Genomic DNA, 12,998 nt, shown 5'->3' with positions numbered 1-12,998 from the left:
GACTGTGGAACTTCCAAGACTTTAGACCTTAGTCACCATTTGAGCCTGAAACAAAACATCCCTGTGATTCAACTTTCAACCAAACACTAGACAGGCATGTAAGTGACCAGTAACATCAAGGAAGCACCCCTTAAAATAACCAATCATATAGGGTCAGAAAAGTACCATTTCCCTAAGGATAAAGCCCAGAAGGCAGGGAAGAGTAAGATAGAAATATCAATGGAAATGAGAATTACAGGGAGAAAGTGGGGAAAGTGCAGTTACATTGCAGATATAGTCATTAATTTCTAAAACAAAATGCATGTGAAGGGTTGAATGGAAAACTACTTGTAAATTTTCATTCAAATAACATTTTTTTTAATTTATTTTATTATCTTGTGTGTGTGTACCGTCAAATCGGATCTGACTGGTACAGGAGGAGATTGACCCTCCTTTTCCAGCAGAGCATCTGGTTGATTTGAACCGTGTATCTCTGGGATTGCAGTGCAGCTTCTTGCCACTAGGCCACCAGAGCTCCCTTCATGTAACAATTTTTTTTAAAAATCAACAAAAAGAAATTTTCTTTTTTCTTTCATGATTCTTCATTATATAAACATCAAAATAGTAAAAAAATATTTTTGAAACAAACTTTTATAGAATTTAAAGTTTTCATTCTATGAAAAAGTTCCAAAGTCTCATTAATATATTATATTAATATGGGTATTTGTTAATAAAAGGAGCCTGTTTTATTTTGAAGGCCTATATATTTCATTATTTAGGAAAGACAACTTGAATAGTAAAAGGAGAAGAAATATTTAAAAAGAAAAATGTACATTTTCTAAGGAAGGTAGATAATATTTGGATATAGAAAAAGATTCTAAGTCATAGAGCTCTCTAGAATACTAAAGAGCAATGATGTTAGTCTGTAGACTGAGGTACACTTGATCCAAGCCATGGTCTTTGCAGTTACTTGCTATGCATCCTAGAGCTAGACAATAACTAAGGGTGATAGAAGAAGGATCAATGCCTTTGGGTTGTGGTGCTGGAAAAGAGTGGCAGGAGAACAAGTAAGTCTGTCCTGGAGAGAGTGAAATCAGGCTGTTCCCTGGTGGCAAGGATTTTGAATCTCCATCTCACATACTTTGGACATGTAGTCAGGAGGGACCAGTCCTTGGAGAGCAGCAACATGCTTGGATGGGTGAAGGAACAGTGGAGGAGAGGAAGACCCAGGATGAAATGGATTGACTCAGCAGCTGGAGAAATGAGTCTATCAGGGAAGATAAGATTGGCTCAGCATATGGCAAGTTTCAGAGCAAATGTATATACGGTCACTATGAGTCACAGGTGATGCGATGGCACATAACAACAAGCAAGTAAACAGAATATGTGTGTCTTTTTAATGTCTGATTTTTTTTTAATTCAAAAAGGAAAAACACTGTTTAGATTATATACACCCCATTTGCTGAAGTAGTTGAATTTATAGCCTAAATATTTTGGAGATCATTTTGGAGGCTATTTAGTATAGATTACCTCAAAGACTGATCTTTGTAAAAAAAGAATGAAAAAAAATTTATTTTCTTTTTTTTATTATTAAATTTTATTAATTTTAATGAACATTTACAGGGATTTTGGGTGAATGAAAAAATTTTAAGTTTGTTTGTTTTTTTAACTGAGGATTATAAAATTCTTCACCAGGCAAACTAGTGAACCCTCTTAACTCCTCCCTTCTTACTAAACCAATAATAAACCAAGTTACACTGGGTAGCTGCAGATTTCCACATGAAAGCTTGTAACCTTGATCAGAAATTTGGCTAATTTAGAAAGCAGTTGGTAGTGGAATATCTTAGTCATGGAGCACTTAACTTCTTCTAGCTCAGTAACTATTTTCATTACAGACTTCAGAAAATTAAGGTGTCCTTATTAGGCAGTGTAAGAAACTAGCTTTACCACACTCAAATTAAAGCACATAAATTTTATGTGGTATATAATTGTAAAAGGAGCAGCTGTAGTGTGGGGGTGGGTGGCCTAGTCTGACTTCTACCTACTTCATTAAAAGGGAACTCTCCCCATCAATAACAGCCATAGTAACAAACAGCTACATGGTCAGACATGTGACCCCATATGCTTCTGCACCTATTTCTACCAATCGGTTGGTCCAGTGCTCATTGCAAATTGACCCACAGACTTTACTCATAGTTTTAGGGTTTATTAGGGAAATTTGTTGAGAATTGGGGGAGACAAAGAATGTCACAGAGTGCAATTCCAGATTTAGTCCAGGAGTCCCAAGCCAGGTTAACAGCAAGACACAATTCCTCAGTTAGTTCATACAGCTTCTCAGTGAACATGTGAAAGTCTAGGTTCAGTTCAACAGCACAAATAAAACTCTAGATCTAAATCCTGCAAACTTTATCTCATAGCAGTTACAAGTCAGCTTTTCCTGTGGCTGCATCTCCAGGGTTCCTCTGTTTACATCTTGCCACAGTCTCTTAACCCTCTTGCCACCACCATTTTTTCACAATGTGGAAAGTGCTTGCTTATTTGGTCCCATAGCTGTTGATGATTTGTAAGACCCTATGTCCACAGGTAAGGTAGCTAGAGACCATGTCCTCAGTGTGGGCTAATGCAGTGTTTAGAAAAGCCAATTTTCAAGGTTTCTGACACCACAAAAATGTAGAAATATTTCCCTCTATTTTATCAGTCATAGAGTAATAGAACATACTAAGTTTCTGCTATTAAATCCTTTGCAAACACATCAAAGATAATACTAATGTTTAAATTGGAAAAGTAATATTGATGTGATGTTGAAAAAAAGAATACTAATGGCCTTTTCTTCTTTCTTAAATGAAAAGGAATGCACTACTTACATATGGAGGCTCCTGTCAAGGTCATTCACAGAGATCTCAAGTCAAGAAATGGTAATGTAGTCATGTATTTGGTTTTTCCTATTTTATTACAAACACATGCACATATGTAGAAATAAAATGAAGCTGCATAACTTTGACAACTTTCTGTTTTGATTCATTATTGATACTAAGAAAATCTTTCATCTGACAATAAGTATCAAAATACAATTTGAAAAGGCCACATAGCATTTTACTGTTTCACTGTATGAACGGGTATTTGGATGGTTTCCTCTTTTTGTATGATAAAAAATGTTAGAGTTAATACCTTTCAAACAAATTTTTCAAATTACTCTTAATTATCTCCCTTGAATGATGTCCCAAGAGAGTTGTTGCTGGATCAAAGTGTTCAGCCATTTATTTTAAATTTCCTTTCCTTTTAAAAATAGTTCTCTGTGTAGCAATATGAATGTTGTTCTTGTTACTTCTGAACTATTTAGTATAAATGTTTTATGTCAGGAGCAGTACCTGAAAATAATTTGCATATTTAGGATTTTGGAAAGACTTTCTTGTTCTTCATTCTCTTTTGCCGTGCTTTGTAAAGTTCCTTATGATCATATATCTTATTATTTAGAGAGGGAGTATTTTAAAACAACTTGCAGGACTAGACATTACCTTCATGTAGGAGAATGCAGAAGCATTCCATTACATCAGTTAATGGAGAAAAGCAATAGGATGATTTCCATCCAGGATGAGCTCAAGTAAACATCACAGTGTGTTACTTTTTAAAATACCATGCTGCCAATTCTTTCTTTTCAGTCTTTCTTAGTGATTCTCATAAGTAAAGAAGAGGACTGTATAGCTTTGTAAAATCATGCTATCAGTGAATCCTTAGAGTAGGTAGTGATTGCAAAGTGGAAGGGGAAAACTAGGAAATGCCAGTGTGCTTGTTGCTCCCCAGGACTGGCACGCTTGTGTGACCCTGACAGTCTGTGCTGGCTGAGCATTCTTTTCCTTTTCTAGATCGTTACTATCCCTTCCACATAAGCCTCTCAGACTCAAACTTCCTGGCACTAAACACATTTGCTATAGAGTTGGCTAACAGAATGTCATTGTTAAATTACCTAAAACCTAGCAAAAATTATCAGTTTTATGACTTTTACATTTTCAGTTCATGCTCAGGATTTCCATCTAGAAACAGCTATTGGGCTTCTTTCCTTGCAGTCTATCTTACCAGCATATCATCGATATTCCATTGGAGAAAAATGTCTATGTTACAGGAGTTTCCATTACATCACTATAAAGGCTCTATTTTTTAAAAGCTCAATTTGTATTAGACAAACTTTGATAAGTTAGCATTTGATTATATCTGATAAGACAAAAGCACTAAAATGATAACTAACTTTTAGCACTTCTTTCAGTCTCTTCGCTTACGTTCTGTATCCTTCTGCTCCTTGTTGTGGTTGTTGTTGTGCACCATTGAGTCAGACCCAACCCAGAGCTGACCCTCCAGCAGGTTTTCAGAGGCAATTAATCACATAGGAGAAGATTGCCCATCCTTCTCCTGCGAAGCCGCTGGTCTATTCAAACCACATGCCTTCAGGATTGCAGTGCAGTTTTTTACCACTAGGCCACCATTGCTCCCTTAACTCCATCTATATATTAGCATTCCCAGACAAACCTCAGTAACTTCAAAATTATTACTAGATCCTTATAAGTATTTTGTATGACCTAAAAAGTATTGTTTCCTAAACTTTTAACTTTCTACTCTCCCCCCCAAAAAAAGAATTCCTGCATTGCCTCTCCCTGAATCAATTTCTCAAGCCAGAGAAAAGAAATTTTGGGTTGTTTCCACAGGGTTTTTATCTACAACACAGTACTGTGTACTTTTTTCCTACTCATTATTTATATATTCATTCAAGAAGTATTTATTAAATACTTCTGAAGTATTCTGCTAGACTTTGAGAGTTCATAAAAGAATAACCATATGAACTGAGACTTCAAGAATATCTTAATCTAGTGTTATCACTATTTATAATTCAACAAAGAGACTTCTCTGATAAATACTCTTTGCAGTGTAAACAGTGATATACTCAGTGAAGCTTGTTGGTCACTCTCCTGAAACCACACATTTCCCAGGATACTTAGCAGATCTTAGCCATCTCTAACTGGATGGCTGCTGATGGAAATCAGGGAAATAACCTATGTTAGAGTGCACTGTCTCTTCATTTGAGTTCATCCTTAATTCCTCCTCATTTTTCTCCAGCATACCCAATAGTTAATCAAACCTGATTGATTCTTCCTCCTAAGTGTTGTTTTGAGTTGTTTTTTAATACAGTCCATTTCCTTCCTGCTCTTGACCACAGCCATAGTACAACATTTACATCTCTTAACTTTGACTAAACCACCTCTACAGTGATCCCCTTGCCTCCAGCTGTATTTCTTTCTATTATAGTTGTCAGACCACATAGTATCATTTCACTCCATGTAAAATCCTTTCAGGGAGGTCTGGTGACATGGTTTGTAGGGAATTGGGCTGCTAACCCAAAGGCCCTCTCTCATGATTCAAATCTCTAGGTTGGAAATATGGGCAGTCTCTTCCCATCGATTACAGCCTCGGAAACCTGCTGGAGTGTCAGCTGTGCGTCAGTTCTGATGTGACAGCTATGAATTTGGGGGAAATTTTTGTTTCCTCCAAATTCTTTGGCTTTCCCTTCTCACAGTGGCTTTTCTTGACCTGGCTCTGTCCTTTCACAACCACCACCATGCATCCTTGTTTCGGCTCTCACCATTTGTAAAAGCTCTTTCTTCCTCCTAGAAAAAGGATCCCTCTGCCTCTGCCTGCACTCTTTCTGGTTGTTGTTATGTGCCTTCGAGTCACTTGCAACTCATAGTGATCCAATGTACAAGAGGCCTAAAACCTGCTTCTACACTGTGCCAGCCTCACTGTCTCTGACACACCTACTCCCATTAATCCAATTACTGAATCGATCCATCTCATCGAGGGTCTTCCTCTCTTGTGCTGTCCCTCCACTCTCCCAAACATAATGTCCCTCTCCAAGGAATGGTTCCTCCTTGCAACATGCCCTAAGTATGTCAGATAAGGAATTCTTGCCTCTAAGGAGCAACCTGGTTTGACCCTTTCTAGAACAGACCTGTTTGCTCTCCTAGCAGTGCATGGTATATACAACACTCTTCTCCAGCACCACAGCTCAAAGGTATCAATTCTCTTTCTACCATCCCTAGTCACTGTCCAGCTCTCTGACACATAGCATGCAATTGCAAATACTATGGCCCAGATCAGGCGCACCTTAGTCTCCAGCCTAACATCATTGCTCTTCAGTACTCTAAAGAGGTCCCTGACAGCTGATTTTCACAATGCAGTTCATCTCTTGATTTCCTGGCTGCTGGAACTAAAACTGTTACCTATCTCAATCTTTTCACCATCCATAATAATGCTGCCATTTGTCCCAGTGGTGAGAATCTTCATTTTCTTGATGTTGGTCTTTAATCCATATTGAAGGCTGCAGTCCTTGACCTTCTGCAGCAAGCACTTCAGGTCCTCTCCAGTTTTAGCAAACAGGGTTGTGTCATCTGCTTAACGCAAGTTGTTGATGAGCCTTTCTCCAATCCTGATGCCACATTCCTCCTTGTACAGCCCAGTGTCCTGGATTATCTGTTCTGCATACAGATTGTAAAGGTATGGAGACAGAATACATCCTTGGTGGATGCCCTTCCTGATTTTGAGCCATGCAATGTCTCCTTGCTCTGTTCTGACGACTGCCTCTTGGTTCCAGTATAGGTTTCACATAAGCATAATCAAATGTTTTGGGGGTCCCTTTCTTCTTAGAGCCAGCCAGAGCTTTTTGTGATCCACACAGTCAAAAGCCTTTGCATAGTCAATGAAGCACAGGTAGACAGTCCTCTGGTGCTCTCTGCTTTCTGCCAAGATCCATCTAACATTAGCTATAATATCCCTAGTACCATGTCTTTTTCTAAACCTAGCCTGCATATCTGGAAGTTCTCTGCTGACTTGTTGTTCCAGTCATTTTTGGGTAATTTTCAGCAGAATCTTGCTTACATGTGATATCAGTGACATTGTTTGATAATTTCCACACTCTGTCAGGTTATGTTTCTTTGGAATGGGAACAGATATCCATCTCTTCCAGTCAGTTGGCCAGGTGGTTGTGGAGTAAGAAAAGGGTGGGTCAAAATACACGTGCAAGGGTGGGTTGTTGTTATGTGCCATTGACTTGTTTGCAATTCATAGTGACCCTATGTACAAGAGCTGTAAACTCCGTTCTACTCTGTGCCAACCTAGCCATCTCAAACGTACTCATTCCCACCACTCCAGTCACAGAATTGATCCATCTCATCTAAGGTCATCCTCTTCTGTAGCCGCCCATCCACTCTGCCAAACATGATGTCCCTCTCCAAGGACCAGTCCCTCCTTGCAATATTCCCAAAGTATGTCAGACGAAGCTTCAGAATTCTTGACTCCAAGGAGCATACCGTCTTCACCTTCTCCAGGACAAACCTGTTTGTTCTCCTAGGAGTCCATGGTATATTCAACACTCTTCTCCAGCACCACAGCTCAAAGGCATCAATCCTCTTTCTATCAACCCTATTCACTGTCCAACTCTCTGATGCATAGCATGTAATTGCGAAGACTATAGCCCGGATCACGTGCACCTTAGTCTCCAGCCTGTCGTCGTTGCTCTTCAGCACTCTTGAGAGGTCCCTCACAGCTGACTTTCCCAATGCAATTCATCTCCTGATTTCCTGGCGCATTGAATCTATTGGTCATTTTTCTAATTGGGTCAATGTCTTTCATCTGCTCTTTTTTATAAAGTGATTATCAGATACTGTTATAAAAAAAAATAAGACAAACTAGGAATAAGGATTGGCCATCCAATTCCGAAATAACAGGCCTTTGAAAACTCTATGTACAATAGAATCTTTCTGATTAGCATCTCTTTATTCTGCAGGGCTTAGCATGAACATAATTTCTTCCAGGAGACTTTGGTCATCCTAGACTGCCTGAGATATCTCTCCCACATTGTTTCTCTCATTGTGAGGTTTATCCCATGTTGTGTCACATCTGTCCTGTAACTGTAAACTCCATGAGAATAAGGATACCAGACTTGTTATTCACTTGTTCCTAATGATTACTACTACTTTGTGCCTTTTTTACTGGACAGTGCTGTATCTGATTAAACAACTGTCATGAAAGCTTTTTTTTTTAAATTTTATTTGTGCGTGTGTGTGTTTGTGTGTGTACATGTACTGTCAAATCAGATTTGACTGGTACAGGAGGAGATTGTCCCTCCTTCTCCAGCGGAGCATCTGGTGGATTTGAACCACACACCTCTGGAATTGCAGTGCAGCTTCTTGCCACTAGGCCACCAGAGCTCCCTTCATGAAAGTTTTTTGAGATCAACCCTCAGGGAATTGAATTTTTGGTTGCAAAATCATCAATGCAATAAATGCTTTTGTTTTGCCTTTTGTTGTGCTAAGCTGAGTTTAGAAATAAATATTAGCACTTTTTCTCAGAACAAACCATTTCAAGCCACTTAGATGATTGTCATAATGTATTTTTTTTTCTCCCCCCCCCCTTTAGTTGTTATAGCCGGAGATGGAGTACTAAAGGTAGGTTATTTCTTTACATATAAAATAATATGTTTTTTGTGATTCTAGATGGACAGTGACTGACAGTTTTTAAAATTGCTTAATAAATAGAAAATGATGCCTTTTACCTTTTCCCAGATCTGTGATTTTGGTGCCTCTCGGTTCCATAACCACACAACACACATGTCCTTGGTTGGAACTTTCCCTTGGATGGCTCCGGAAGTGATCCAGAGTCTCCCTGTGTCTGAAACTTGCGACACATATTCCTATGGTGTGGTGAGTTCACTGCTCATTTCTTATTGCTTAAAAGGAATACAAAAAGTGACAAACTTAGAGAAGCTAAACACAGCTATTTACAGGTTTATTTGTTTTAGAAACTGATGCTGTTTCTGGTGGAATGCATAAAGGAGTGGGGAAAAAAGGAAGAACACTTCCTAATTACTAAAATATCTCTAATATAAGAATTACTTTAATACTTTGATAACTTTTTTACCTTTGTGATATAAACTCCTTTGTTGAAAAGCAGCCATTGCAATTTGTAAGAACAGATTAAATGGAACCCAAAATAGTGTTGGAGCCAAGTGGACTCAATGTGGGAAGAAACTTCAATATAGAACATCCCTGCAATTCAGTGGAAGTATAGGCCATTGGAACAGAACTTCACTGTAATGAATTGCTCAAACCATCATTGTTGTGTGTTATATACCATTGAATCTGAACTGACTTGTACTTGACAGTACAGCCAGTTTTCAGAAGCTCTAAATTGCACGGGAGGTGATTGCCTGTCCTTCTCCTTCAGAATGGCTCTAGTGGATTAAAATCTCCTGCCTTGGGCATGGCAGTGCAACTCCTTACAACAAGGCAGCCAGAGCTTCAGGAGATCTACCGAATAAGTTAATTTAATGGATTTATTTTTATTTTTATTTTAACTATCTATGAAGTTCTGATTAGGGACTTTCTGGAGAATATGCACCTTCTCCATAGTTGGTACCCGTCTTATTAAGTAGTGACTGTCTGAAATGTGCATCTCACATGTTACAAAAGAATATGGAAGGCAGTATGGCGCTTTCTCAAAAAGTTGGAAATAGAAATACCATTTGACCCAGCAATTCCATACTGGGAATATACCCTAAAGAAACCAGAACTCCTCTTTCTGAACTTTTCTGGTTTTGACTGAAGGTAGTTGCTTTATGGCACAAGAGGAAAGCATTGTATTCAGACACCTTCCTTTGTCTTCACAGTTTAATCTGTCTCTAGATATTTACTGCTGTCATCATTACTCAAATTATAGGCTTAACATTTTATGTACAGCAAATTAGTATAACAGATTAATTTTGATGTCTTTTGGAAAATTTGTTTTCACAATGAGACATAAACACAATTCTAGCCCTTAGCCAAAAAACAGTGGTGTGGCTAAGGGCCAGAATTTTATAGGTTGGAAAACAGCAGTAACATCAGGGCAAATATCTAATTGCACTTAAATGTAGATATTTCTAAGTAGGAAGGTTCTGTTCTGATCTCTTACAGATCACAATCAAATCACTTTCAAAGAAGGGGAGAAAACCCTGTAACCTCCAGAAAAGACTGGATTGATTCTGAAATCTACCTGTTATTTCAAACTTATTCTTTTCAGACTTACCATATAGCCATCCTTTGGGGATTCAGAAAATGGAGGGATTTATTGCAATTTAAGACATTTTTGCAAGAGGATTTTCTCTTACAATGTTATGTTTCTTTGTGATTTTTAAACTTCTTTCTTTGTATTCACCTAGTACAGTTGTCCAACATTTTGTCATTCCTGGGAGTTTTGATGGCATAGTGTATAACGTGCTATGCTGCTAACCAAAAAGTCAGCAGGTCTAATCTACCAGCCACTCTGTGACAGAGACAGGTAATCTCTGCTTGTAAAGATTTGCTGCCTCAGGAACTCAGTGAATGAGCACTGTGTGTTGGAAGTGACTTGACAGCAGTGTTAGGAAACAAAGAAACAAGAAGAAAAAAAGAAAACAACCAACTTGTAAGACTCTGGATAGAAACAGCATCTTTGTCCCACAACAATATGCATCCCAGTTTCTTCTCTCCAAAGATATCATCATTCAAATCTTTCTCTTGTTTGGGGTATATTCATACCCATAACCTTAAATAAATTCTGTTATTACTTAATAATTTTGGAGGTTTAGAATTTATCTAGTCACTTTGAGCTTTGATGAAACTTAGTTTCATTTCCCTTCCCCATACTCTAAATACTATTTTATTACACCTTTTAAGTTGATAAGTAGTATCTCCATTTTTATAACCAAGTAAATATTGTTCACAACAGAACATTCTAACACAGTAGAGTCATAGTACCTCTTTTATAAAATATTTTGTTTTCTGTATCCATTAACTTATTTTGCTCTTGCTTAGATTCTTTTATAATTATGTTTTTTGGGGTTTTTTTAATCCTGTGTAATTTTTACCAAATCCTGTGTTACTCTTCTGTTATCTTTTGGAATTTATAGGTTTCACTTTTTGCATTTATGGCTGTGCTCAATTTTTATGTAACTGAAGTGGAAAGGATTGGTATGCTGTATAAAGAATGACATACTCCTACTCAGCCTCAATCTGGCCATTTGCCAGAAAGAGTGATTCTTTTTCTTCGCGTTGATTTGTGTTAGCACTTACTGGAATCCATATTCTTTTTCAATATACCAATTTATTTGAACAGTGACCACCAGCAACACCCATCGGTTCCAGCAGACTTGTCTCTTGTTTGCTTATCTTTCTTCTTTCCAACAGCCTAGAGCTCTCAGATCTCCTGTTCTTGTTAGGAGGGTAGTATAGTGCTGATGCCCCTCCGCTGCCATACAAGAGCTTCTCGATCTTCTTATCTGGGGAGGTTCAGGGTGCCCATGCTGTTCCCAGTGCCAGGTTCCCTCTGTCTGGGTGCCATACAATCTTACCACTTCATTCATGTGTTTATGGCTCACATTTTTTGGTAGTTTTGTGGTATAGGTATGTTGAGCATAAATTTCTACAACTTTGAACATTTGCTCATTTCCCTCTCATCTGATTGATATTGGGATTGGACATATAATTCTGTATTGAAAATAATTTCTCGCTACAGTTTCAAGGTTTGTTCTATATTCTTCCAGTGTTACTGTAACAATTCCCTGGTCTGCAGTGTGTAAACCCGTTTTCCTTATCTACTTTCTTGAAATTTTTATTAGAGGTTCCTCCTTATTCATAGGTGTGAGTTTATGGTGCTGTTCTTTGTTCATGTGGTAATTTTTCACCCCTTGTGCTAGAAATGTGGTGTGGGTCTCTTCAACCTGTAAACCTTATGTTCTTTCATTCTGAGGACTTTTTTTGTTCAGGATTCTAATGATTTTCTCTACATGATGTTCTCTTCCTAGAATTTTTGTTAATTGAAAGCTCATTTTCTTCCCCTTTTTTGTGTATATGCTCTCTCTTTCTCTCTCTCTCTCTCTCTCTCTCCCCCTCTCTCCCCTTCCCTCTCTCCCTCTCCCTCTTCCTCTCTCTCCCCCTCCCTCCCTCCCTCTCCTCATTGTTCCCTCAAAAGCTTTTGAAAGATTTTTTTTCAACCTTGTACTCAAATCCTGTTTAATTTTCAAATGAATTTTTAAATCAAATTGTAAGATCTCACTATTTTCTCAGAACATTTCTCCCAGCTGACCAACTTATCCTTGAATCATGAATACAATCTTTTTGCTCATCTCCGAAAATATCAAATCCTATGTTTTAATGTTACTTTATGCTCCTTAAAATGATCCAGATTCTTCCTTGCTCTTTCTTTTTCCCTTTCACTTAGCTTAAGCCTTTGCCTTCTCTCTTAGGAGGAATTGTTGTTATGTACCATTGAGTTGGAACCGACTCATAGCTGATGCTCTAGCAGGTTTCAGAGGCTGTAGATAGCCTGGGAGGAGATTGCCCATTGTTCCCCATGGGGCAGCTGGTGGGTTTGAACCACATTCCTTTGATTTGGCAGTGCAATTCCTTGCCATTAAGCCATGATCTTGGTGCTAAAATCCTACTTTTAAACTATGGAGTAGGATTGTGGGCAGTGCTAGTTAAAGTAGAAGGCTATTCTACTTGAGGCTATTATACTTCCTTCTTGAACAAATGTGTTCCTTCCTTCTTGAATATTTTTTTTTTGTCAAATACTGTGCTAGACACCAAGTGTAAAGTAATTTTGAAACTAATTTTTTTCTGTTCATTGGAACCAGTGTTTCATTTTATCCTGTAAAAAAAGAAGTTAGTTTTGTGTTTTTTTTCTTTCTTCCCTGTAGCCCAACTGGTTTTGTCTGAGTTTTAGGGCCACTTACAGTCCCTTTTGTCAGTTCTTCTTTGTTTTTGTATGATTGCTCTCACGGCCTGTTAAAAATGTAAAGATGGCTGCATGATACAGGCGTCGGTGTTTGCAGACCCTGCTGCAGAACAGGAGGACTCAAGGAGAAGCAAGGTGGCTGCAAAACATGGCACTATTCAGAGTTCTGGCTCATACTGACTCAACAGTCCTCACCTCTTTTGCTAGAGAGAGAGAGAGAGAGA

The 12,998-nt window shown here is 38.2% G+C and overlaps 1 protein-coding gene across 2 annotated transcripts in view; it reads left to right on the top strand.

The window, feature by feature from the left end:
• LOC102876634 (mitogen-activated protein kinase kinase kinase MLT-like) overlaps positions 1–12,998 on the top strand; it is a 230,724-nt gene that overhangs the window by 128,518 nt on the left and 89,208 nt on the right. For both annotated transcript variants that reach the window (XM_006878825.1, XM_006878826.1), the window contains exons 5-7: positions 2,829–2,894; positions 8,440–8,468; positions 8,586–8,723. In XM_006878825.1, the coding sequence (XP_006878887.1) occupies positions 2,829–2,894; positions 8,440–8,468; positions 8,586–8,723 (233 nt within the window). The remainder of the gene's footprint in view (positions 1–2,828; positions 2,895–8,439; positions 8,469–8,585; positions 8,724–12,998) is intronic.

The sequence above is a fragment of the Elephantulus edwardii genome, unplaced genomic scaffold (genome assembly GCF_000299155.1).
Source record: "Elephantulus edwardii isolate Elephantulus edwardi_28Jun2011 unplaced genomic scaffold, EleEdw1.0 scaffold00001, whole genome shotgun sequence".
In the NCBI taxonomy this organism is placed as follows: Eukaryota; Metazoa; Chordata; class Mammalia; order Macroscelidea; family Macroscelididae; genus Elephantulus; species Elephantulus edwardii.
This window is presented reverse-complemented; position numbering and strand designations above follow the sequence as displayed.